This window comes from Prionailurus viverrinus, chromosome B2, assembly GCF_022837055.1.
Source record: "Prionailurus viverrinus isolate Anna chromosome B2, UM_Priviv_1.0, whole genome shotgun sequence".
Lineage (NCBI taxonomy): Eukaryota > Metazoa > Chordata > Mammalia > Carnivora > Felidae > Prionailurus > Prionailurus viverrinus.
Genome location: NC_062565.1, coordinates 148,948,136 through 148,973,426, shown reverse-complemented (window position 1 = coordinate 148,973,426; position 25,291 = coordinate 148,948,136). Strand labels below are relative to the sequence as shown.

Genomic DNA, 25,291 nt, shown 5'->3' with positions numbered 1-25,291 from the left:
AAAACATTCCTGTCATCAAAGAGTGTAGGGGAAATCGAGAAATCCACAGTTGATTATCACATCTGGTCTTGAGTGCAAACGGAGAGAAACCCCACGTGTTCTGGGATGCCGAATTTGAGGGGGTCTTGGGGGGGGGATCACTTTAAAAACAACTCGATGATTAGCTCTGTGTCAGCGGGGCCTGGAAGACCTCGCACTTAGTAGATAAGACGGGAAATAAAGGACTTTCTTAGGTAGAAGGAGCAGTTTGCAACAGGTGGGTCCAGAGTTAGGGCACGAAGGAGTGTATTTATGCCCTGAGCCTTACCAGGGGCTGACATCGATGTGTGCGAGGTGCTGTTGAAATACTTGTTGGAAACAAAACTAGTTTTCCTGGGATAGGATTTTGCTTAATTAAACTCTTACTGTTTTTACCATTTTTCTCTTCCATAGCTGGTCTTTTACTCTGATACATAACATCCTTTATAATATTATCATTACAGTTTTTTCTTGTGTTCTCAATAAGAGTTGTTTGGAAAAGCGTAAAACCTTTCGAACTCCTAAATTTTTAATTCCTATAGTACATTCGTACCTGGCTTTTCATATATTGATGTTAGAATCAGTTTATAGCAGGTAGTTTAAAGGAATCGTGTGACTTTCTTCAACTGCACAGTGAACTTCAGTAGGTTAATTTTAAGACTCCTGCAGGGTGGGGGGTGCCGGGTGGCTCAGTTGGTTACGTGTCTGACTCTTGGTTTGGGGTGAGTTTAAGCTCTGCGTCAGGCTTTGGGATTCTCTCTCTCTGCCCCTCCCATTCTCTCTCTCTCTCTCTCTCTCTCTCTCTCTCTCTCTCAGAAGAAGAAACAAACAAACTTTTAAAAAAAAAAGTCTAAAAAGAATACTGCAGAGTTAGTTCTGTCTTTAAAATTCCAGGTGGATTTGGGGCCAGGTGGTCACGCCCACGTGCATAGATCTAAATTCGTTTACTAACCACTGCCATCTAGTGTCTTGGGAGAAAAACAACTTAAGGGTAAGCTTAAGTGATATATTTTTAAAAGTATTTCTAAAATTTAACTGATTGTGACTTGAACCCTTAACATAAGAAATGAAGTTTCATGAATAAAGTGATCTTTGAATTGCGTATAGGAAGGAAGATGAGAACAGTGTCTATCACCGGAAGTATCTAATTGACATCAGCGATTTTCCCATTTCACCAAAAAATCAGTTTTTTTTTTAATTAAATCGTGATAGTCTTTTCTAGAGTTCGTTTTTCCATCAAATTGATTTCTCCAAATTTGCTTTTTTTTTTAAATAATTTGAATGCTTCCTTATTGCTTCACTGAGCCAATCTACTGCTCGTGACAACTGTTACCAATCTTAGCGGCTTTAAATTACCTCATCTTAGAAATAAGCAGTATTTGTCAAGTTGCATGCTCTGAGTGCAGTTGATTTCTTCTCTGGAAAGAGTAGGGGTGGTTCTGGTTTGAAACTTTGGAATTTTTCCTTGTTTTTAGTTGTTTTTATCTCTAGCCTCTAAAATATGTTTGTGCTGATCAAAGCTTTCATAGATTTATAGTGTTAGAGAAAGAATTAATTTTGGAGACTCAGTTCAACATTGGATTTTATAGATAATTGATGTATTTTAAGTACATGCGTAAGTAGTCTTAATACAGTCTAAAATATTGCATAGTGATGTTTGATGGAAGTTTCCTTTCGCCCTCCTATAAAAATAATATTTTTTAATCTTAATCATATGAACATCCCAGTCAAACCCATATGCCAAAGATCATAATGATTTTTCTAAATAAAGTTACTATTTCCTTTGTAAGTTTCCCTGGAACTTACACTCATTATTGGTTAATGCATTAATGCAGCCCCCGTTACCAATGAAAAATGCAAAGTCTATCTTATAAAATAAACTGTGAATGCTTTGAAACATTCAGAACCAAAGCAAGACTTGCCTTGTCAGATCACAAAATGTACTACAAACTTGTCATAATTAAAACGGTACGGTAGACCGATCAGTCTACTGGCACAGAGTTGAGAATTCAGAAACAGACCCAAGTATTTGGTGGAGGTGTTAGTTTAACCACTGGGGAGTAACTATTCAGTACACAGCTGTCCGTTTGCTTATTTCTGTAGGGTAAATAAAGGTAGGTTTCATAGAACTTCCCCATCCCTTGAATACCTGTAAAATGCAGCCTCTAATTCAGAGGTTTGTTATTGACTTTTTCTGTTTGTGATAATAGCTGCCAATCAGTCCGTACAACTGCGAAGGTCATAAAGAACCCATCACTGAACACATAATTCAAGCCAGTGACTGATCTTCAATCAGAAATGGATGTTATGAAGGGAACTTTTGCACAGGAAATTGTATGGAGTAAAACATAGAAACAAAAAAGAACAGGAAAGCCCCTAATGCAGAGGGGAGAAAGTGAAACCACGTCAGAAACTGGTGTCAGTCCGAGGCTGGTCCTCATTCTCCCTTCCTGCCGGAGCCCTTGGCCTTCATCTGACAACTTATTCAATACTTGTTAGCACTTGTCCTCGGCTCCCATTTGGAAACATTTCTATCCCGTAAATATGAACAAAAATCAGAAGGTAATTGGTAAAACAAGGATAAAGTTTCCACAGTAAAGAGCTACTTAATTTTTTGGTAATTATTTATTGTTTACAGGTTTTTCAGATTCAATCAAGTAATTGAAAGATTTCCAAACCTTTTATTGTCAGGAAGCCCAATACATAGACTAGCTTTCCAGACAACCTTGGTACGGTGTTTGCTTACCTGTTGCTTGTGCCCCATATATGAACTCTATAGAGGCAGTAAACATTTTATGATATTAAATACATGATCTCCTAGTAATATAGGGATGTATAAGCTATTCTTTCATGATTGACTTTTGAAGGTTAATTATAACTTAAGATATTATTAAATCTAGCCGTGGAGGGCATATAACACAAAGCCATCCAAAAACCATGTCTGTTGTAGATCTTCAAACACAAACAAAGCCAAAGACTATTAAAAAAAAAAAAAAAAAGCCCAAGCCACTGCTGTGAGCCTGCCCCAGAGTTTACCTTCTGTCACGGTCATGGCCATGGGAAGTCCTGTAGGAGCTCTGCAAGCCCTCAGTTCAATTCAAGTTCATTTCCTGCCTTCTGTCTTTGGTAAAGAAAGAGAACGTTTCTCAGCAGCTTTCTTAGGATTAACTTTCTCATAGTTTGAGAAAATCGTCATTAACTCTGATTTTTCTTCCGGCTAGATATACCGTATCCTTTCCACCTTTTTCTTGCAATGATCCCGTCTTCCCATTCTTGAATAATTTTTCTACTCTTCTTTCAATCTTAAGAGAGGGTGGCACACTGGCTTGTCATGTGGCGATGGTAAGAAATCTGATTACATCATCTATGCCATGTGCATATTGGTGGGTAATAGAATTATAGTAACTTTAAAAATAGCGACACTGAGGTCTAACCTCTAAAAATAAGGTGAAGTTGTCATTTACCATCTTATATGTAGTTAAATCTTAAAAATCTTTTAAAAGTGCATAACTTGTAATAAGCGTTTTAAACTTAATCCCTTAATAAGAATCATTTTAAAAATATTTTTCACAGGCATTGTACTTAATAGCAAATACTACTTAGGCACAGTCCAAACTGATAGAGCTATAGGCGTGAATAAAAATATTTTGAATTTCGCCTCTAATCTGTAAGTAATGACTTATTTCAAGCAGCTGGGGTGCGCCTATGCTTTGCTTTCCTTTCCTTCTCCCTACTCCTGGCTGATTGAAGGAGCTCGAGTTTATAGGGTTTACTCTCCTGTGATTATAAGTTAAGATTTTATAGGAAGAAAGTATTCTCCGACATTACAAAGCCTTGAAGACCACTGATCTAATACGTGTATAATTAGATCCAATTCGATGTCTTTACCGAGAATTTGCTTAGTAAGTATTAATAGGAACATGTATAGCTTAAGAGGATTGTCTAATCTTACTGCTTCACAGGTCTTCAGGCTTTAACTTACAGCAGTCCAGTCTAAGATAAAAGTGAAGTGCTGGGAGAATTTACTGAACCTTAATACTTTTCAAATTGAGTAGATAATCGTAATATAGTGATGTCAAAATACTGCCCCCAATCTCTAGGGGATTTGTTTTGGTTAGCAATTCTTAGTAGAAATTTATTCAAAGTACTGGATTTAGTAAAAAATAACTGATCATATTTAAAAAAAAAAAAAAAACATTTATCTTAAGATACCTTCAGGACTTTACCTTCCCACCTGGTCGTTTGAAAGGGAAAGATGCACCCAGATTTGTCCGTAATTTTTTGCACAGAGAAGAGCAAAATGTTTATCGAGAGTATTTTGAATCTGTCATTTTATAGTCAGGCCAGTTTAAAGAATGGAGTGATTGAGTCATAAAAAAAAGAGGAAGAAACAACGTTCTGAACAACTTGACTTGTAGTCACTGATCCTGTCTCCAGATCTGTGTGCCAGCCTCTGGGGCAGGTTGGACCCGATGTTCTCTGTTTCTCGTTTGGCAATATCTGGACCCCAAGGACCACTTACTTTGTATTTTATTATTTTCCGTATATCGAGATAAGAGGCCATTTTGCGAGGTTTGCTGTGCCTGGACGTTGATTTTAGTTCTACATCAAGCCTGTGTTTTGTGTCCCATTGGGAATACCAGAGAGAATTTCACCTCACACACCCCACTTTGATCATTGCAAAGCATCTTCCTCGTTTTCGTTGGCTCAAAGATGCCTCATGACTGATAAGTAATACCTAGGAGTCTGTCTGTTAGTGCGGAAGTACAGGGAGGTCTGTAAAATCCGTAAGACGTGTTCTTTCCTTCTTCTAGAGTCTGTGTGTGTTCACCCCCCCTGGAATCAAGGAAGGGAAACCCCGGCTCATCCCTGCCGGGCCCATCGCCCAGGGCACCACCATCTCTGCCTACGTGGCCAAATCCAGAAAAACGTTGCTCGTGGAAGACATCCTTGGGGTAAATGGCTTTTTGCTTTTTGTGACATTCGTAACCTGAAATACTTATTTCATGCAGGTGGCATATCATTTTGCTGTTACGATTCAAGCCATTTTATAAACGCATTAGAGCGAGATACAGATCAACAAATGAATTTGTTTGTAAATGAACTTTTGTCCTCAGAAAATCCTATCTTACGATACCCACCGAGGGCTACTTTTAGCTCTTATTTCAGTCCATACCAGTACATTTGAACATAAATTGTAGGTTTATATTCATGTAAACTAAATGATTGCTATGGGTGTTTTGTTTTGTTTTGTTTTTTGGTTATTTATTTATTTTGAGAGAGAGAGAGAGCACGAGCAAGGAAGGGTCAGAGAGAGGGAGGGAGAGAATCCCGAGGAGGCTCCCTGCTGTCAGTGCAGAGCATGACCTGGGGCTCCATCCTGTGCACCGTGGGATCGTGACCTGAGCCGTTGTCTCACTGACTGAGCCCCCCAGGCGCCCCTGGATGATTACTGTTTTGTGTTTCATGTCGTAGCAAGATGCACACGAATGAGTCAGCTGGTGCTGAGGGCTGTGCTGCCCGAGTATCAGTGCTGTCACCCAACAGCCACTTGTCACTTCTCCTGAGCCCTGGATTGGGCCACCTTCAGCTAGGCTTGCTTGTGCATCTGACGTCAACTGGCCGTCGACTGACGTCAACTGGCTGGCCTTAGATGGCCTCAGTTCTCTGTGTTTGTCACTCCCACACCTCCCCAGCTCCCCACCCCACCCCACCCCTAAGTAAGGCCAGCCTGGAATGTTCTCAGCGATGGTGGCAAGGCTTCCAGAGAAGACTTGGAACATGCAAGTGAGTTTTCAAGCCTCTGCTGGTATCGCATTTCCCACCCTCGCGTTGGTTCAAGTGAATCACGTAAGCAAACCCGGACTCGATACCGGAGGGTACTGACGAAGGACGCGGACGTAGGGAACGTGATGAAACGGAGCCCTTAGTGCAGTCTCCCACGCGATAGGTGAGCCTCGTGATGAAGAGTCTCTCCCTGAGTTTAGGCTGAAATGGACAGGTAGGCAAACAGGTGTAAGGAAATTGCTCTGGAAAGTGCTAACTCGGAGTCGAGAGACCTGGGTTTTAATCGTGGTTTTGCCTCCAGTTATCTGTATAGATGCGGATGTAGATGATGAAGGTCCCTGAAAGACTAGATCTAGTTGTAGGCTAATCATGTGACGAGATAGAAATGCAAACTACTACAATGGCGGTCATATTACAACAGATGAATATGCCAAATCAGCATGTTTGCACTGTAAACTCACACGATGTCCCATCTCAAACACACTGCAGTTTTGGAAAGTGTTAAGATCCCATATAGGTTGTCCCTTGAACATGTCCTAGTGTATATTCAAGCTTTCAAAAGACCTGTAAATCAGCAATACTGATCTGTGCTGTTGATTTATGAAAAGCTTCCTACAGAACAGCAGAAATTCAATAAGGAGAGTTAGTGTTTTGGGATTAATTCATTTGATTTCCCTGTATTCCTTTGAGTGATTTGTTAAGCTAGAAAGTTATTAAAGTCAAAGGACTAATTTCATTCTTTATAAGTAATTGATAATTATTAGATGATTTGAATACTTAATATGGGCCTTTGAGATTCAATCAGAAAGATCATCGTTAACGTACACTTTGACATTATTTGCGGTGCCTGGGTGGTTCAGTTGGTTAAGCATCCGACTTCTGCTCGGGTCATAATCTCACAGTTTGTGAGTTTGAGCCCCGCATCAGGCTCTTGTGCCGACAGCTCAGAGTCTGGAGCCTGCTTCCAACTCTGTGTCTCCCTCTCTCTGCCCCTCTCCTGCTCTCTGTCTCTGTCTCTCTCAAAAATAAATAAAACATTAAACACTTTTTGAAAAACCCACACACTTTGACATTATTCTAACCTGAAAAAAAGAAAAGAAACAATAAACTTTCCTTCTTGTGGTGTTTACATGTGGAGTCATTTTCACTCGTGACATTATACCGGTAAAGGCCCCGGAAAAGTTACGGCACATAGACGGTGACGGATAAATACGTGTTAGCCAGCATAATTCCTTTTATTCTGGCATGAAATTAATATATATTCATTAATTAAGTAAATTCTACTCCACAGGGATAAAGAAACATTAAAGCAGTATCTGTATATAGGTGCCAGGTTACTAAAGATAAACTTTTTTTTCCCAAATTATGATTTAAATTCTAGTTAGTTAACATATAGTATAGTAATTGGTTTCAGAAGTAGACTTTAGTGATTGCATCACTCACATATGACACCCCGTGCTCATCTCAACAAGTGTCCTTTAATGCCCCTCACCCTTCTAGCCCACCCCCCACCCACCGCCCTCCAACAACCCTCAGTCTGTTCTCTGTATTTAAAAATGTCTTAAATACAGTCCCTGTCTCTTTTTTCCCCCATTCCCATGTATTCACCTGTTCTGTTTCTTAAATTCCACATACGAGTGAAATCGTATGGTACTTGTCTCTGAGGCATTTCGCTTAGCATAATACACCCTGGTTCCGTCCACGTCGTTGCAAATGGCACGATTGCATTCTCTTTGGTGGTTGAGTAGTATTCCCTTGTATCCATGCACCACGTCTTCTTGATCCGTTTGTTAGTCGATGAACATTTGGGCTCTTTCCGTAGTTTGGCTGTTGTCGATAGTGCTGCCGTAAGCATCGGGCTGCGCGTGCCCCCTAAGATAAGCCCCCAAAGATAATACAGTTTATAGTGTCCATTGTCATTTGGTTTTCCTTTTAAAGAGACTAGCTGTGTTTTATTGCAAGTATTAGGCGATTTCTGACAAGAATCATAACGTAACAATTCCATCTCTTACTGAAACTGAATCTGTATCTTTTCTCCCTTTATTTTTCAGGACGAACGATTTCCAAGAGGTACTGGCCTGGAGTCTGGGACTCGTATACAGTCTGTTCTTTGTTTACCGATTGTCACTGCAATCGGTGATTTGATTGGCATCCTTGAGCTGTATCGGCACTGGGGCAAAGAAGCCTTCTGTATGAGTCATCAGGAGGTGAGGCTAGCCCGCTGAGGCTACTCATTAATATTGTTCAGTTAATGGATGAGTGAATAACGCAAACCATACGTTGCTTAACAACGTTTTGATGGTTTTTAAAAACTTTTTCTTTTGTACTTATTTAGAGGGAAAACTGATTCAATTAGACGTATAGTAATCTAGGGGCGCCTGGGTGGCTCAGTCGGCTAAGTGTCCAGCTTCGGCTCAGGTCACGATCTCGTCGTTCGTGAGCTCGAGCCCCGCCTTTGGGCTCTGTGCTGACAGCTCAGAGCCTGCTTGGGATCCTCTGTCCCCCTCGCTCTCTGCCCCTCCCCCAGTCAAGGTCGTATGCATGGGCAGTCTCTCTTTCTTTCTCAAAAATAATACCTACGTGTTAATAAAAAAAGAAATCCAATAATTTATTTTAGTAGGAATCCATTCTAACAAGACAAATTGAAGTGTGCCGTATTATGAACTAAATTAAGTAGCAGGATGCCTTTGTAGAATTTTCACTTTCTGGTTGTCTTTATAAAGTTTTCTTAAAAACGACCTCTCCCTAGAGCGTATCCTGAGTAAAGGCTCCAGCACCAAATACATTTGGAAACCAGTGGGCTCCGTGAAGTGTTCCCTGGATCACAATTGGCTCATTAACCCTAAAACCAGTTACTGCCGGGATGTGTGTGTCACTCCCAGGGTGCATATGCGCCCGTCCCTCAGGGGCCTTGTCCACTTACCGGGATGACCCCCACCTCCTGCTCCCCCCTCCCCCAGCCACGCTGGACCCTCGAGCAAGGCTGACCCGCTCCGGCTCGGAGCCCGCACACGTGCTGTCCCTCGGCCTGGGCTGTGCGTGTCCTCGTTGTCCCGACCCAGCCGCCCCCCTCAGGAGTTGTCCCCACGTGCTGCCCTCTCGCGGAGGAGGCCTTCCCTGAGCACTGCATGTGGACTCGGGCGGCTCCCCCAGCATTTCCTCTCCCTCTGGGGCCTCCTTCTTTCTCTGGCCCCTTGTCAGCAGCTGGCGCGCCGTGCACCTCGCTGACTCTCCTCCTCGTCTTTCTCTCTCCCACGGTCCGCCGTGAGCTGTTGCGGTGTCGCCGCTGGTGGCCGGGTCCCCGGCATCTAGGGGAGTGCCCGGTACCTACTAGGCACCCAGCAAATGTTGGGGAAGCGAACGAACAATAAAAGAAGCGGAAGGGTCAGGAATTTGAGAACTTGTCAGCAGAAGGTTGCAAATACTTCATCGTTTTATGCTAGTCACCGAGGCCATTTTAATAGTGTTTTTGTTCAACTGGAAAGTAATCATTTTCTGTGAAAATCGTCAGGGGCTAGCTCTCTCGGGCCTTTGTCTTGCTTTTTTATCCCAAATTAAGAGGATCGGGAGAGCGTTAGGCTCCATTATAAAGGAGCAGGAAATACGAAAGAGAAACCTTCTACATATTCGATGCTCTGCGTTTGGCAAAATATTCAGATACTCAGTGGGCTCAGGAAATTACTCATACGCGGTTATGCTGGAGGCGCTGTGTTGGGGTCTCTGCATGTGACTAATCAAAACGCGTGTCATCCCTTTTTTTGTAGGTCGCGACAGCAAATCTTGCCTGGGCTTCAGTAGCCATCCATCAGGTGCAGGTGTGTCCCGGGGGTGATTTCCTGGGGGGCTCCGGTGCCCCACTGGGGGGGGGGGTGGGGCTTACTAAGTGACCCTAGTGTGTCATTTTTGGATATTAGGTGTTTTGTTATTTCTCAACTCTTGTGTCTACTCACTTATATTTACTTACTCCCTGCCTTTAACATCTTGCAATTACTGCCGTGTATTTATGTATAACTATAAATCGTTTATACAGTAAATGGTGTGGGCTCTGTCACAGTATTTGCTTTCCACTGACGGCCTCCTGCTGGCAGTAACATTGATATTATCATGAGTCCCATTTCCTAAATTAAGGCATCCTCTGAACTAAATGGTATATGGAAACTTTCGTGCCCAATTTCACATACTGGCTTCTCTTGAAAATACGCTCTCGTTGGAAAGACCACAGACTTTATTGAGTCTCCCAGTAACTCAACCTCAGAATTCGGGGACACGGCAGCAAAACAGTTCTCCCCTCGTACCCTCCACCTCTCTTTGTTGCGGAAAAATCTGTTTCAGCAAACTCAGATCGTGGGATAGGAGGAGAAAAGGCACACAGTTAGAGGGTGATAGCGTGGGGAGCAAGGACCTCTCGGACCTGACCGTCTCGCGTATAAGTGGGATGCGTGCCCACGTGTCAGTCGCGTAAAGTGGGAAGTAGTTTTAAAGAGCAGCCGTGGAGGTTGGTCACCTGGGTCTGAATGCTGGCCCCGTCCCTCAGTGACTCTGGAGCGGGAGCGTGGTTCTGCACGACTTCTTGCTTCAACGAGGAAAGCAAATCCCCAGTCCTTGGTGTTCTGTGCTGATTAAGTGAGATAATAAAGTGCGTAAAACAGAGCTTAGCACACGTAAGCCTTCCATAGATACTTGGGATTGAAGTATCTCAAGTCTCAACTTGCCATTGATAGTATTACCATGTTATAAAAAGTGATCGCGTCACTTTCAAAATACAGTGAGGGAAAATAGTATTCTGGAATTGTTCCTTTTCGTCAGGGGAGCTCTCTTACAATTAATAGTCATCATTCTCTTTGGCAGGTGTGCAGAGGCCTTGCCAAGCAGACCGAATTGAATGACTTCCTACTTGACGTATCCAAGTAAGTGTTGGTTTCGAGGGGTGACGTAGTTCTTCCGGATCAGGGGTTTACCCTCAGTGCAGGCTCCGACGGCAATAGGTACTGTGTATTCTGCAGTCGGTAGTCTGGTAAGAAAGGTTCCCGTCCCGGACCGTGAGGTTACGTTCGCACCCGTGGTCACTTTACAAGTGAAGGATTGCAGACGTATATGCGATAATACTTATTTGCAATTTGGTGCGTATCTTCTAATCAGACTCACTAGCGCATGTTAAAGGTACTAAGTATTTCTGTTTTTGCAGGAGAAAGCCGAGAGCAGTAGAAGAGGAAATGTTCTAGTTTATTATTTTCCAAAAACCCTCTCTGGCATTTTCTGAAAATATCAGTAAATTAAACCAGATGAGCAATATCTTTTTTAAGTTTATTTATTTGTTTTGAGAGAGAAAGTGAGCAGGGAGGGGCAGAGAAAGAGAGAGAAGGAGAGACAGAGAATCCCAAGCAGGCTCCACTCTGTCAGCACAGAGCCACCGTGGGGCTGGAACTCACGAACCATGAGATCACGACCTGAGCCGAAACCGAGAGTCAGACGCTTCGCCGACTGAGCCACCCAGGCGCCCCCATATCGGCAATATTACTATTATTTTAATTTTCCCATGTATGGGAGCTCAAATACCACTTCAGAGAAAATGTTCCATTTCCCCGAAGTTTACCCTGGAAAAGCTTCCTTGGGCGGGGACGGAAGCAGGTAGGGACGTTCACCGCAACGTCGGTTCATATTGGTTCCCCTGCTCCCAGTGGGGTTGTCTGTAGATCTGAGCCATCTGCTGAATGGCCGAAATCTGAAATAATGGCCCAGGAGGTGGTCACTTCAGGGCCACGTCCTCTGGCAAGTTATTGGAGGAATAATGTACCTGCTGTTCCACGGCCACCAGCAGCGGCCGGGACCGCGTCCTCCCTCACGGGCCACTTTGGTGGCACTTAGTACCTTCGTCATCAAGGACTGTTGGGACCCCAGCACTCATTAGTCTGAAGGTGCTGCTTTGTGTTACATGATGTTTTGAAATACGCAATTAGAGAAGCATGGGGATGAGGGTGCTTTCCTTTGATCGCCAGGCCCCTGTGTCCCCGAGACAGAATCAAATAGTACTTCTGGAACACATGACTTGACCACCCAAGCGCACAGGAAGGGAAGCCATTCACCTTCCTTTGCTAGTGGAGTTGAACACCTTGCAAGGCTTCCACAGCCCGATTCGATCCCTGTAAATCTCTTCCCTCGGGGAAACCCACTGGACCTTCTCCCCTTGCTTGTGGTACGTTACATTAGCAGAGTCTCAGTGGCTCCAAGCTGGGTGATTTGTCTTTTAAGCGAAAGGCATTGTTTATCACTCTTCAGTTATCTTAATTCTGAGTCCCTTGCTAAGTTCCCAGGAACCAGTAGATCCTATATTAAAATATCCCCTAGGATACATGCCTACTCATTCCTCGTTTATCAGGTTGACATTTCAATGTAGCTGCCACGTATCTCCTAAGTATTTACCTGCTGTTTGTAATAATGAACACAAGTTACTCGTGTAAAATGATCAGGTCGTCATTATTTCTTGTATTCTGACGTTTCTTCTCCAATGAGTTACATGGCTTTCTCAGTACAGTGCAACTGTGTTTTAACTTTCCAGGTTTTCAGTGCTAATTTACATTTTAACTGTATTAATGAGATTAAGCAAATTTGAACATTTTTATTTCAGATCAAAGTTATTCATGAAAATATTAAAAATGGTGAGCAATTTTATCCCTTCATAGTTTTACTTAAATGCTACAAACTTGCTCTCAAATAGGTACTTACCAATAAAATACTCTCCAAAATTAGATACTCCATACGAAAGTTACTGATAAGGTTTCATTTATCTCTAAAGTAACTTGTTATTGGTTGTTTCCACAAAAGGACAAAAATCAAACAACATGTATCTTTACGTTTTTTACTTAAATGTAGACAAAACTGGGAAATGTATGCAAAGTTTAAGATGTTCTGTGTTCCTATTTAGAGTAATTACCAGTTTTCTGTTCCTTTTTTTTCCAGGACATATTTTGATAACATAGTCGCAATAGACTCTCTACTTGAACACATAATGGTAGGTTGGTTTTTGTTCGAAAATGATTCATGTCCTAATATATGGGGGAACATTTTAATGCATTATTAGAGGCATAAGCTGTCTTAAAATCATGATGGAAAGACGGCACTTAGTGATCTCCAGGTGTTGGTTTGATTTCTTTGTGACTTTTGTTCATTGTGAGGGGGTTTGAATAACTTTTGGGAAAACGTCTGAGCTTTTCATTATTTAGTGGCGAGCTAAACTTTGAAAAACATTCGGTGCCTTCTTATATTCTCCAAAAGACCTTGTGCATATCGACCGTAGTGGGGATTCCCAACCACTTGAGGTTCGTTCTGTTTAGTTTTAGTCTTACGTGTTCCTCTCTTCTGGAAGACCAGTGGGCACTTGGAGCTGAAAGCCACAGGAAGTAGACTTCTATGAAGTGAAAAATATTAAGAATATAGAAATATAAATACATGGATTAACATAGCTTGACTAGGGAAAATACTTGTTGACTGGTTCTTGTATTATTTATCTTTTTGAAGACCGTTTTTATTGAGATGTAATTCACATCCCACACTATTCATCCGTTTCGAGTGGTCAGTTCAGTGGTTTTTAGCATATTCAAAGGTACGTGAAGCCATCACCTGTCGATTTAGAACATTTTCATTACTTAAAAAAGACACTCCGTGTCATTTTAGCCATCATCTATTGAGGCCCCCATTCTCCTTCCTGCCCACCCCCGCCCCCATCCTAAGCAACCGCTAACCTAATTCTTTTTCTGTGGATTTACCTGTTCTAGACATCTCCCATAAAAGAGATCATGTAATCTGTGGGTTTTGTGCCTGGCTTTTTTCCCTTAGCATACTGTGTTCAAGTCCTCCCGTGCTGTAGCAAATATCAGCACTTCACTCATTTCTGTGGCTGAATAATACTCTGTTATGTGGATAGACGTGTACGTTCTTTGCCCATCGTCAGCTGATAAACGTTTGGATTGTTGCCACATTTTGGCTGATGGGAAAAGTACTGCTTTGAACATCTGTATAGCTTTCTTCGCTTGAATACATGTTTTCAGTTGCTCCGTACTTAGGGAGTGGCACTGCCGGGTCGCGCGGGGATTGTGTGTTTCACTTCCGGAGGAGCTGCTAGGCTGTTTTCCGTGCAGTTGCACCAGGTTCTGTTCCCGTCAGCAGTGCACCCGGGTTCCGGCTTCTCCACATTCTCACCGACACTGGCTATTCCTTGACTTTTTGACCTAACGCTCATATTCCCCAACGGTAGGAAAAAGGAAAGCCACTGAGCAGAATATAGACGCAAACATCCGAAATCAGTGATAAACAGCAAACCCAGGAGGAAAAGTGACATCAGCTAAGAAGCATTCACCCCAGGAATGCAAGAGCAGTTCGACGTTAAGTAATAAATTAACGTAGTTCCCGATTCTAATTGAGTAAAGGGAGAAAAATTACATTATTTTAAGAATGGATTACAAAAACTTTATAATACTCAACACCCAGTAGATGCAAACTCCTAGCAAATTAGAAATACGAGGAAAAGTCCTTAAGTAGTTACGTAGTATCTGCTGGGGTCCTACAACCAACATACCTAAGGATGAGATATGGGAGCTTACACCCTGAGGAAAATTTGTTACTCTCCCTGCTTCCATCCAACAGTGTGCCTTGTTTTCACTGAATCTTAAATCCACTCTTGTTATCAAGAAGTTGCTTTCCACTTACGAGTAAAGCTGCGTGTGTGTGCGTGTGTGTGTGCACGTGCATACATGCAGGCATGAATGAGAGAGGCAGGTGGCTTTTAGAATGACCCTCTGATGTTTGGAGTTCATAAATGTTCCCAAAACAGGTCTAGGATTTCTGATTTCAGCACATAAGAGTACCAGTTCAAACTGAAAGCCTCTATTTGGGGAGAATGAAAACGTGAATGTTATGTTCAGAATCACTGATCTTAAAACAGAAGAAGCCTTTCTCACAACCTGTGATTGTTTTTCAGTTGATTTTCTTGATTTTCCGACATATTCAATAGCACACTGAACAGTAAAATTTGCCTTATCAAATATATGCACTCTCTTCTTTCTATTACCTAATTGCGGAGTTTTTTTTAATGTTTATGTATTTTGAGAGACACTTGTGCACAAGTGAGGAAGGGGAGAGAGAGAAACCCAAGCAGACTCTGTGTTGTCAGCCTGGGGCTCTATCTCGCGAACCGTGTGATCGTGACCTGAAGTGAAATCAAGAGTTGGACGCTCAACCAAATGAATCACCCACTACCGCAAATTGTATGTTTTTTTTAAATGAGGCAGAATTCGGGCACCTGGGCGGCTCAGTCAGTTGAGCTTCTGACTCTTGATTTCAAGAGTTTTAGGTAATACGTCATAGAGGTTTTGGTTTGCATTTTCGTGACGATTCATGATGTTAATTAAGCATCTTTTTCACATACCTGTTGACCGTCCGATGTCTTTTTTGGGAAAACATCTGTTCAAATCCTATGCCCATTTATTAATTGGATTGTTGTGTTTTGCTGTTTCGTTGTATGCATTTTTTTTTTTTTTTAATTTTTTTTTTTTCAACGTTTATTTATTTTTGGGACAGAGAGAGACAGAGCATGAACGGGGGAGGGGCAGAGAGAGAGGGAGACACAGAATCGGAAACAGGCTCCAGGCTCTGAGCCATCAGCCCAGAGCCCGACGCGGGGCTCGAACTCCCGGACCGCGAGATCGTGACCTGGCTGAAGTCGGACGCTTAACCGACTGCGCCACCCAGGCGCCCCCGTTGTATGCATTTTTTATATATTTCGGATATTCATCCCTTACTGGATATATGATTTGTAAATATTTTCTCCCATTCAATAGATCTCCTCTTCATTTTGTTGATGGTTTCCTTTGCCGTGCAAAAGATTTCTTGTTTGTGTATTCCCACTTACTTTTGCTTTTGTTGCCGTTGCTTTTGGAATCAGATCCAAAAACAACAAAAAGAAACAAAAAACAAACCAGAAAAAAAAAAAAAAACATTGCCAAGACCAGGGTCAAAGAACTTACTGCCTATATTTTTGTTCTTGTAATTTTATGGTTTCAGGTCTCCCATTCAAGTCTCTAATCCATTGTGAGTTAGTTTCTTCATGTGTTTCAAAATACTAGACCAGTTTCATTCCTTTGCATCCTGGCTGTCGAGTTTTCCTGGCACCCTTTATGGAAGAGACGACCCTTTCCCCATTTATATTCTTGCCTTCTTTGTCACAAATTGACCATCTGTGTGGACTCTCTATTTTGTTTTTATGCCAGAACCATACTGTTTTGATTATTATAGCTTTGTCATATCGTTTGAAATCAGGGACCGTGATACTTCCAGACTGGTTCTTTCTCAAGATTGCTCTGGCTATTTGAAGTATCGTGTGTGGAATGTTAGGATTCTGTGTTCTAGTTCTGTGAAAAATTCCATTGGGATTTTGATAGGGATTACATTGAATCTGTAGATGTTTGGGATAATACAGTCATCTTAACAATATTAGTTCCTCCAATCCATGAGCATGGAATATCTTTCCAATTATTTGTGTCTTCAACTTTTTTCATCAGTGTCTTACAATTTCCAGCATACAGGTCTCTCCTTTCCTTGATGAAATTTGTTCCTCGGTATTTTATTCTTTTGATGCAATTGTAAATGGGATTGTTTTCTTAGTTTCTGTTTGTAATAGTTGGTTAGCATATAGAAATGCAGCAGATTTCTGTATGTTCATTTCATACCCTGCAATTTTACTGAAGTTGTTCATTAGTTCTAAAAGGTTTTGTGTGCGTGTGTGTGTGTGTGCGCGCCCGCGGAGTCTTTAGGGTTTTCTCTCTATAAAATCATGTCAGTTTTACTTCTTTTTGTCGAATGTGGATGCCTTTTCTTTCTCTTACGTCACTATTCTGGCTAGAACTGCTAATACTCTGTTGAACAAAACGGCGAGAGTGGCATCCTTGTCTTATTCCTGATCTCAGAGGAAAAGCTCTCAGCTTTTCATCATTGAGTGTGTTGTCCGTTCTCACTGTGTTGGTCTCTTCCCCGTGTTGGGCGAGCGTCTTTATGACCGTTCTTGAGTTCTATCTAAGTTACCGATCTCCATTTCATTAGTTTCTTTTTCTGATGCTTTATCTTGTTCCTTTGTTTGGAACATATTCTCTATTTTCTTCATTTTGCTCAACTCTCTGTGTTTGTTTCCTTTTTAAAAAATGTTTATTTATTTTTGAGAGAGAGAGACAGAGCGTGAGCAGGGGAGGGGCAGAGAGAGAGGGAGACACAGAATCCGAAGCAGGCTCCAGGCTCCGAGCCGTCAACACAGAGCCCCATGCGGGGCTCAGACTCACAGACCGTGAGACCATGAGCTGAGCCGAAGTCGGACGCTCAACCCACAGAGCCCCCCACCCCAGGCGCCCGTCTCTGTGTTGTTTCTCTGTACGAGGTGAGACAGCTGTCTCCCCTCGGCCTTGCAGGGGCACCTTGTGCAGGCCTCATCGTTCAGCTTCCCCTGGCGCCTGATGGCCTTTCACACCTTTGCGGTCATCTCAGCAGCCGGATGTATTCTTGTTAGGCCCCCTCGTGAAGGGTGTGCTAAGACCTAACAGTGCTACACACGGCAGGATGTGTCAGTGCCTCGTTCCTGGCTGACGAGAAGGAGAATGTCAGCAGCTTTTAGAGGAAGCAGATGTACGTACGACCATACGTGGGCCTCAGCTGTGGAGCTGGCCTCCAGGGCGGCTGAACTGGGGGACATTTGTAAAACTTGGGGCTCCAGACGAGCGTACGAGCTCCTTTCTGAGAGGTACTGGCGAGCTGTGACAGGGCCGAGGAGAGCACGAAGATGGCGTCCTCGACCAACCGCCCCTGATGCTCCCCTGGGGTCTCCAGGTGGGCAAGCCTGCGACGGCTCCTCAGGTCGAAGCTCCGTGACAAGTCCACAGGCCTTTTTCACAGGAAGGAGGGGTGTGTTTCAGTCTGTGGTCGGTGTCGTGCCCTGGGGGGATGGGGCGAGGGGTAGCCTGGATTGTCACAGTCCTGTAGGCCCCGGTGATGCAAGCTCCCCACCCCTGCCCCGGCCACCAGAGCCAGGTGATCAAGGAGGACCCCCTGTGTGGACTGCATACGCCCACCAGCGGTAGTGAGGCTGACGGGCAGCGCTGGGCTGGGGTGCACCCACCGGCTTTCTCGGCCTCTGGGGTGCACCCATCAGCGCTGTTAAGGTACAGGGGGAGTGCAGAAAAGGCACCAGCGCTTTTGTGTCCCCCAGGGCTCCTGCTCATCTGGCAGGCACTTTAAAATTAGCAAATGAATCTCCTTCAGGTACATTCTAGGAGCTTCTCCAACTGCTGCTTGTGCGCTGGTCCCTGAGGCAACTGAGTCTGTGTGTGAGCCCCTTAAGGCAAGTGTCCCAGGTTCCCATAGCGCTGTGGGTCCACCGGGTGTGGCCCCGTTGGTTGTCAAAGCCAGACATTGTAGGGGCTTAGGATATGGGTATAGACGTACACATACACACACGTGTGTGTGGATCCAGTCTTCGGTTTCACTTGACCGAAGTTTTTATCGTGAAGGATGGCTGAATTGCTTCACGTGCATTTTTGGCGACATGAAGATAATTGCATCATCTCTTCCTTTGTTTTATTGCTACTATGAAATATTAGAGTTTATGATACTGAACAGTTCTGAATAGTTTTTAAATATTATAATACGTTAATTCCTAAGTCTGATTTACTAAAATTTTTATTCATGAGTTTTCTCTGGGTTCCAAGGTGAATTGGTCTGTGATTTGCTTTTTTATAGTATCTTTGTTAATTTTCAGTATCAGTGGCATAGCAGGGCTTCGAAAATAACCGAAAAACTTGTGTTCTTTGTGAACATAGGGTGGAAATTTATTTGTTGAAGATTCTTAAGTGATTCATATTTGAAACCATTTGGGCCTGATGCCTTTTATGGGGATAATGCTTTGACAATTTTTCAATTGTCTGTATTATTCTGTTTCTTCTTTTTTTTTTTAATGTTTATTTACTTTGAGAGAAATAAATAGAGGGGCAGAGAGAAAGAATCCCAAGCAGGCTCCGCACTGTCCCTTCAGAGCCCGACACAGGTCTCAGTCTCACGCACTGTGAGATCATGACCTGAGCCGAAACCAAGAGTCAGATTCTTAACGGACTGAGCCACCCAGGAGCCCTATTATTCTATTTCTGCTCAGAGTTTTCAATTACTTATCAACTCACTTTTCTAGAAAATTGGCCGTTCTGTTTAGATGTTTATAGTTATTAACATAAGTACGTGCCAAAGTATTAAGCATTTAACATGACCTAGTCAGTAGGGATGCAAATTTCGCTTTTCATAATGTAATCACTAATAGTTCAGGACCATTATTATTATTTAAAAGTTCAAGATACCATGAGTTTGCAGAATAAATGGGCGATTCTTCCGTTTGCCAAAACACAGTCCCATTACTGTCTCCCTAACTTGATGTCGTTCATCCTTCCTCCAATGTTTATTGAGACTTCTTGGGTTACGGAAGGGTTATGTGTTTTAACCTAAGGGTTGGCAAACCTTTCTGGTAAAGTTTTAAGCTCCATGGGCCAAACGCTATTGCAGACACTGAGCTCTGCTATTGTAGCAGCCTTAAACATTGCGTAAAGGAATGAACATAATCCTTTCCCAATAAAATTTTATTTATAAAAACAGGCAATGGGCTGGCTTTGGCTGATGGACTTAGTTAGCTGACCTCTACTCTAGGCCTTGTGCTGGGCATTTGCAATACTGTGGGAAAAAGAAGCAGCTTCTGCTGTCCCAGAACTCACAGGCTAATGGAAAGACACAAACTGTCAAGTTCTCATAATCTTAATATGCAGTAAAATCAGTGCCTGGCACAGCCTGTACTCAGTGAATGAGTACAATCTATAAAGACAAGTATATGATATGAGATGAACCAGCGTATCTAACCCATGCTGACTTCTTTTCATTAAACCAATAAAGTAGTTTCACATGAGATTATATATTTTCCGGTGGCCACAAGGTGGCCCATGTCCCTCTTGCACAGACTTTTGTGATGGCTGTTTTCCTCCAAGAATCAGCTCTTTTTCTCCGAGGAATAAATCTCATGTCTACAATCTGGGGTCTGAGGTTGCTGGAATTCTCCAACCGTAGTCCCGACCCGGCAGGGTCAGTGGGATATGTTAGCGTTAAAGAAGTAACTGCGGAAAGAGACCGATGAACAAGTGAATGACAAAGTGAACAGAGTGTTCCAGTTAGAAATGGAAAAGGGTGTTTTTATTACAAGAGCCAGGCCATGAAAATAGCTAGCACGAGTTCAAACACGCGGTCTGCCATTTACTAGCCATGGGATAGTGGATGAGGAGTTACCTCCTGCCTCGGTTGTCCTCACACATAAAGTGGAGATGAAAATGCTCCCTGACTTAATGTTATTACCGTGAGGATTAAGTGAATCAAGGCACCCGGAGTGTGTAAACGTGTGGGCACCTGGGAAACGCTTAGTAATAATTACACAGGATCGTTAGTGCAGCAAGTAGGGGCAACAAACGTGAATACGAACCTCACGAGAGATTACGTTTCGTGTTTTGTTCACGACCGACGTGTCGCAAATACCAGCCCGGCAGAATGGCTCGCCCGGGGGGCACAAGGGTAAGCCTAGAGGTTCTGGAAAAGGGACCGGCGTGAGGGAAGGGCTCTGAGGGGGCGGGGCCGGTAACTGCGTTCCAGCCCCTTCGAGACCCGTGCGGTGTCGGCAACAGCACGGCGTGCATACCCCGCGGCTGTTTGTTTGTCCATATCGGTGCCGGCCGGTGTCAGCACGTTAAGAGTGTTTATATGCTCACATTTGTTTAGTTACCACGCTCATTTGCTGCCCAGGTGGAGTATAGGTCAGCTGACATTTAGATTTATGTCTGATAACGTTTGCCTTTTAAACTCTGAATTTCTCGTCGGCTCACTCTCGCTTTATCGTTTGTCTTTAGATATATGCAAAAAATCTGGTGAATGCCGACCGTTGTGCACTTTTCCAGGTAGACCATAAGAACAAGGAGTTATATTCAGACCTTTTTGATATCGGAGAGGAAAAGGAAGGAAAACCTGTCTTCAAGAAGACCAAAGAAATCAGGTACAGCTAGAAGTAGAATGTCCCTATACTGCGAGTGCGGCTGTGCAGGTGTTCCGTTACCCACCTTTCTGTGCCTGTTCACAGGTATGCTGACAGTACTTGTCATACTGTGATATCATTCCCACCAGGACCCGCCTCCTGAAGGTAGTACTTCTGGGAATGACATTGCAGTGCCAGCGAAACCGCGCCTAGGAAGCTTTAGCGTCACTCCTGGAAATGCCGTCTTCCGGAGGCGGTCCTTTTGGAAATCATGTTGGAAAAACTTACTAGTGCTCCCAGGTAGGTAAAGGAACATCCCACCTGGAGTCTGCAGGTCCTCTGTGTAGGAGCGGTGGGGTGTCGCCCCCGCCCCTTCCCAGCCGACGGCGGTCTCAGCGTCCAGACCGTAGCGGAAATGGACCTGATAGGCTGAATGACTTGACTTAAGCACACGAGTCCGTAACCGAACAGCTGGTGTGCTCAGTCAGATAGCACACGCCCGCTGCATCTGGAAACTACAGCCTTCTTCGTTCCTTAAGTGGCAGCTGCCGTCGCTTAAATGGACGGAATGGGGTCTGGCTGTAAGGCGTGCCTGCCACAGTCAGGTCGCACAATCTGAACCGCTGCGGGGAGCACCGTCACTGACGCCCAGAGATCGTCCTTGCGTTCCTTTGCTTATACGTCTCGTGCAACTGTTTTTCCACGCAAGAGCGTAACGCGCTCTGGTGGTTGCAAACGCCGTAGGAAAACACAATTCCTCACGAACTAAGTTCCGCTCTTCTTTGGTCTGTCGTGTAAGAGAGCGGATCAGGTGCCAGAAACATGCGTGTGGCCCCGAGCCAGGCCTCGCCACTGCCCCTGCCCCTGAGCACTTCCCCTTCTGTGCCGGGCCCTGCATTCCACACTCACGGATTCGCAGTCCGAAGTCGTGGCACTGTTTAGATTGGTTATTTTTACTTGTTTTATTTCTGGTGTATTTGCTTTTTAGCCCCTCAGTAAGTCAGTCTGCACATAGTCATTTAGGTAAAGGGAGTTCTCTTGCCGAAGGCTCAGTGTCCCTTAACGGTGCTGGTATCGATCTCCTTTTGGAGACGGTCACTCGAAGTTTGCGTGGACGGGCCTGGGAGAGACAGTGAGGGGAATGTGCCGGCCACGTTCGCTCCAGTGGCCAGCTGGTGCCAGCCGTGTATGTGAGCGCCTGCCTTGCCAGGGCCTCCGCTGACAGAGGCAGCCAAGCAGGAAAATCAGGCATAAATCATGAAATGGTTCTAACACTCTTTTCCTACAGCCGTCTAATTTGTTCTGTTCGTCTTGCTCGAAGCGCAAGAAAACCAGGACGAAACAAGCTTGCTTTCTATGCGATGTTGGGTTCATTTTTTGCTCTTTTAAGAAAGTTCATTCTCTTTTGTGTCGACTTTCCTTTTATTTTTTCCCCTAGGGAACAGCCTTAAAGTTGAGCTTTATTTCAGGAACAGTGATTTCCTATAATGTCGAAAATGTAATATTATGAAAAGTATTTTCCAGCTTTTGAAATCTGTAGATATCGTAGACTGTAGACATCTTTCTTAACTAATTTTGAAACGAGCGCATGAGCTATGATGATAGCACAATGAGAAAACTATAAAATGAGAATATATTTGTAAAAGAAAACGCTGATATATCAAAACATAATTAAGGGTAATCAAAGAAAGCGTGCATTTTGACTGTTTTTAAATTTGGCACATTAGAGAATTAAAGATACTGGACGTTGTAAGTTGTGTTATTTTTAGGCAGCGCTTGTGTTATAAATGCCTTCAAGTCTTAGTCCTGCATAGTGTCTCAAGTCGGGTGTAAACTCTCGTTTAATCTATGAGTTTGGCTATATGTGTGGTGTGGTGGGACGTGTACTGGTGCGGACCTCGTTTCTGTTGTGCCACCAGTATTTTAGGAGTCCTGACAAATTACTGAACCTTATGGGCTTCCGTTCACACCACAGTGAGAATTCGTTAAGAAAATTTATGTTCAGGAGTGCCTGGCTGGCTCAGTCGGTAGAGCGTGAGGCTCTTGATCTCAGGGTCATGAGTTCAAGCCCCGTACTGGGCATAGAACCTACTTAAAAACTAACAAATAAATAAATAAATAAAAATAGGTATAAATAGTTAAAGAAAACTTATATTGCGTCTTGTAAATTACAAGGTGCTTTGCAACTATAAAAGATTATTATTGGTCATGAGAGGAGACTGCTAGTTCATTGTTCAATTTCAACTTGTGACCCAGTGTAGTTTAATGTATTGTGGATTATATCCTACAACAAGCTCTCCCGTGATGACCGTGCAGTGGTTTTCTACCTTACCTTTCCGTATTATGTCCTAATAAGGTGATTTTGAATACGTCAACGTAAAATTAGTGCGAGTATTTAAAAGAAAACAATGCTTTTTCGCTTACTCTTTAGTGGGTGGTGAAATGTTCCATGTTCCGAATTATTTGACATCATCTATATTTTAATTAGCATGTCCCTCTGGTTTTATATCTGCAGATTTTCAATTGAGAAAGGGATTGCTGGTCAGGTAGCAAGAACAGGGGAAGTCCTGAACATTCCAGATGCCTATGCAGACCCACGCTTCAACAGGTAAGAAATAGCTTACGGCCCATCCTTCTCTCTGTCACGTCCCACTTGGCTGGGGCCTCTGTAATGACGCGCCCCCAGTTCCCCACCTGCCATCGCCGTGAGGTCCTTCCTCCTGGGCGCTCTGTGACACTTTCTTTGAACCAACTCTCTTATCAGTCCTCAAGTGTTTTCAGATATTTATAAAATGATAGACTCCAAACCACTAATGCTATCCAGCTACAGGAGATTAAGACGCGATAAACACATTTATACAGGAGCAGTTTAAACTTTTAAGGCTGCTTTCGTTTTTATTATTATTATTATTATCATTTTATTATTGTTATTATAGCATTCTCATTTTTTCCTGGGCATATTCTCCATCAAACCGTACCTTACAAGGCAGTAACCTCTCCTGATGAAATTTCCTACCTTGGAATCCCTGTCCCATCATTAATTAACTCTGGAGTGACCTGGAGTGAGTTACTTTATCTCTTGGAGTCTCAGTTTTCTCATCTTTAAAATGGTACAGTGATGCCTATTTTGTAGGGTGTGTGTGTGTGTGTGTGTGTGTGTGTGTGTGTGTGTGTGTGCGCGCGCGTCTAAAATTAGAGAAAATACTCATAAGAGATCGGGCAACTTTGCAGCAGACAGAAAGCAGGGCCTCCATGGATTGCCGCTTTTATCGGATATTATTCAAGTTGGATATCAGATGGCTTGTAAAGGTTTTTTGTTTTGTTTTGAGTTTCTTTGGAGAATTAGAAACCAAATTATATAATCTGATTTTAACAAATCTTAAAAATTGAAAGTCTCAGGATTGATGCTGTGACTGGTAGGGAGTAATAGTTCAAACATTTTGACGTTAGTGTTCTATTAATTCAAACATTTGGTTTACTTTAAGAGGCAATTAAATAAACAGTAAGCATTTTTTTCAGAAACTTGATTAATGACGAACATGTGCAACTTGTATATAAACACAACTTTATCTTAGTAATGTTTTATCAATAAATTACGAGCATGTAGAAAATCTCAGGTTTTTTTCCAAAGAAACCCAAACTTATTATTTTAGCGCTTAAACATTGAAAATATTTATATATCCTTATTTATAAAACTGTTAGATAAAAATTTTGTGGGTCAACTTTTAAGAACCATGAAAAGGCAGACAACAGACTGTGAGAAAATATTTGCAAAGCTTGAATCTGACAAAATACTGTCTCCAGAATATGTAAACAACTCTTCCGTTGTGATAGGATACCTCTACTGTAATGAATAGAACCCCACATTTTAACAAACATTTCACAAAAGAAGATGCATGAATGGCCATTAGACACATGAAAAGATGCCTGATGTGAGGGAGATATAATTTGACGATGAGATCTCGTTACACAGCAGTGTGAACGGATAGTTTTTAAAAAGTGGCCCCGGCAAGTGCTGGCAAGGATGTGGAGAAGCCTGGGTTCTCATACTTTGCTGGTGGGAATGGAGAAAGGTGCAGCCACTGTGGAGAACAGTTCTGCAGTTTGTTGTAGAGTTAAGCATATACTGACTGCACTCAGTCGGCTGCACTCCGAGGGATCCAGAAAAACAACACGTATCCACCCAGAGATTTGTCTGCACGTCTGCAAAACAGCATTTTTCACAATTGCCAAAAAACTGGCTGTCAGCAAATACTAATATCCGTGAACTGGTGAGCGGGTAAATAAGATGGGTATTCCATACCCTGGGACACTGTGCAGCCATGAGAGGTGCTAGACCATTTGTACCGTGGTACCTGCTACCTGCTGAGACTGTGGATCAGTCTCAAAACATTACTCTAAGTG

The 25,291-nt window shown here is 43.1% G+C and overlaps 1 protein-coding gene and 1 non-coding gene across 4 annotated transcripts in view; both read left to right on the top strand.

Moving 5' to 3' along the window:
• Positions 1-25,291, top strand: part of PDE10A (phosphodiesterase 10A) — a 348,967-nt gene that overhangs the window by 259,744 nt on the left and 63,932 nt on the right. For all 3 annotated transcript variants that reach the window (XM_047859675.1, XM_047859674.1, XM_047859676.1), the window contains exons 6-12: positions 4,833-4,973; positions 7,857-8,012; positions 9,570-9,620; positions 10,654-10,712; positions 12,763-12,814; positions 20,766-20,908; positions 23,403-23,495. In XM_047859675.1, coding sequence (XP_047715631.1) covers positions 4,833-4,973; positions 7,857-8,012; positions 9,570-9,620; positions 10,654-10,712; positions 12,763-12,814; positions 20,766-20,908; positions 23,403-23,495 — 695 coding nt within the window. The remainder of the gene's footprint in view (positions 1-4,832; positions 4,974-7,856; positions 8,013-9,569; positions 9,621-10,653; positions 10,713-12,762; positions 12,815-20,765; positions 20,909-23,402; positions 23,496-25,291) is intronic.
• On the top strand, positions 22,897-22,969 carry TRNAK-CUU (transfer RNA lysine (anticodon CUU)). Its single transcript has one exon. It is a non-coding gene; the product is annotated as a tRNA-Lys (tRNA).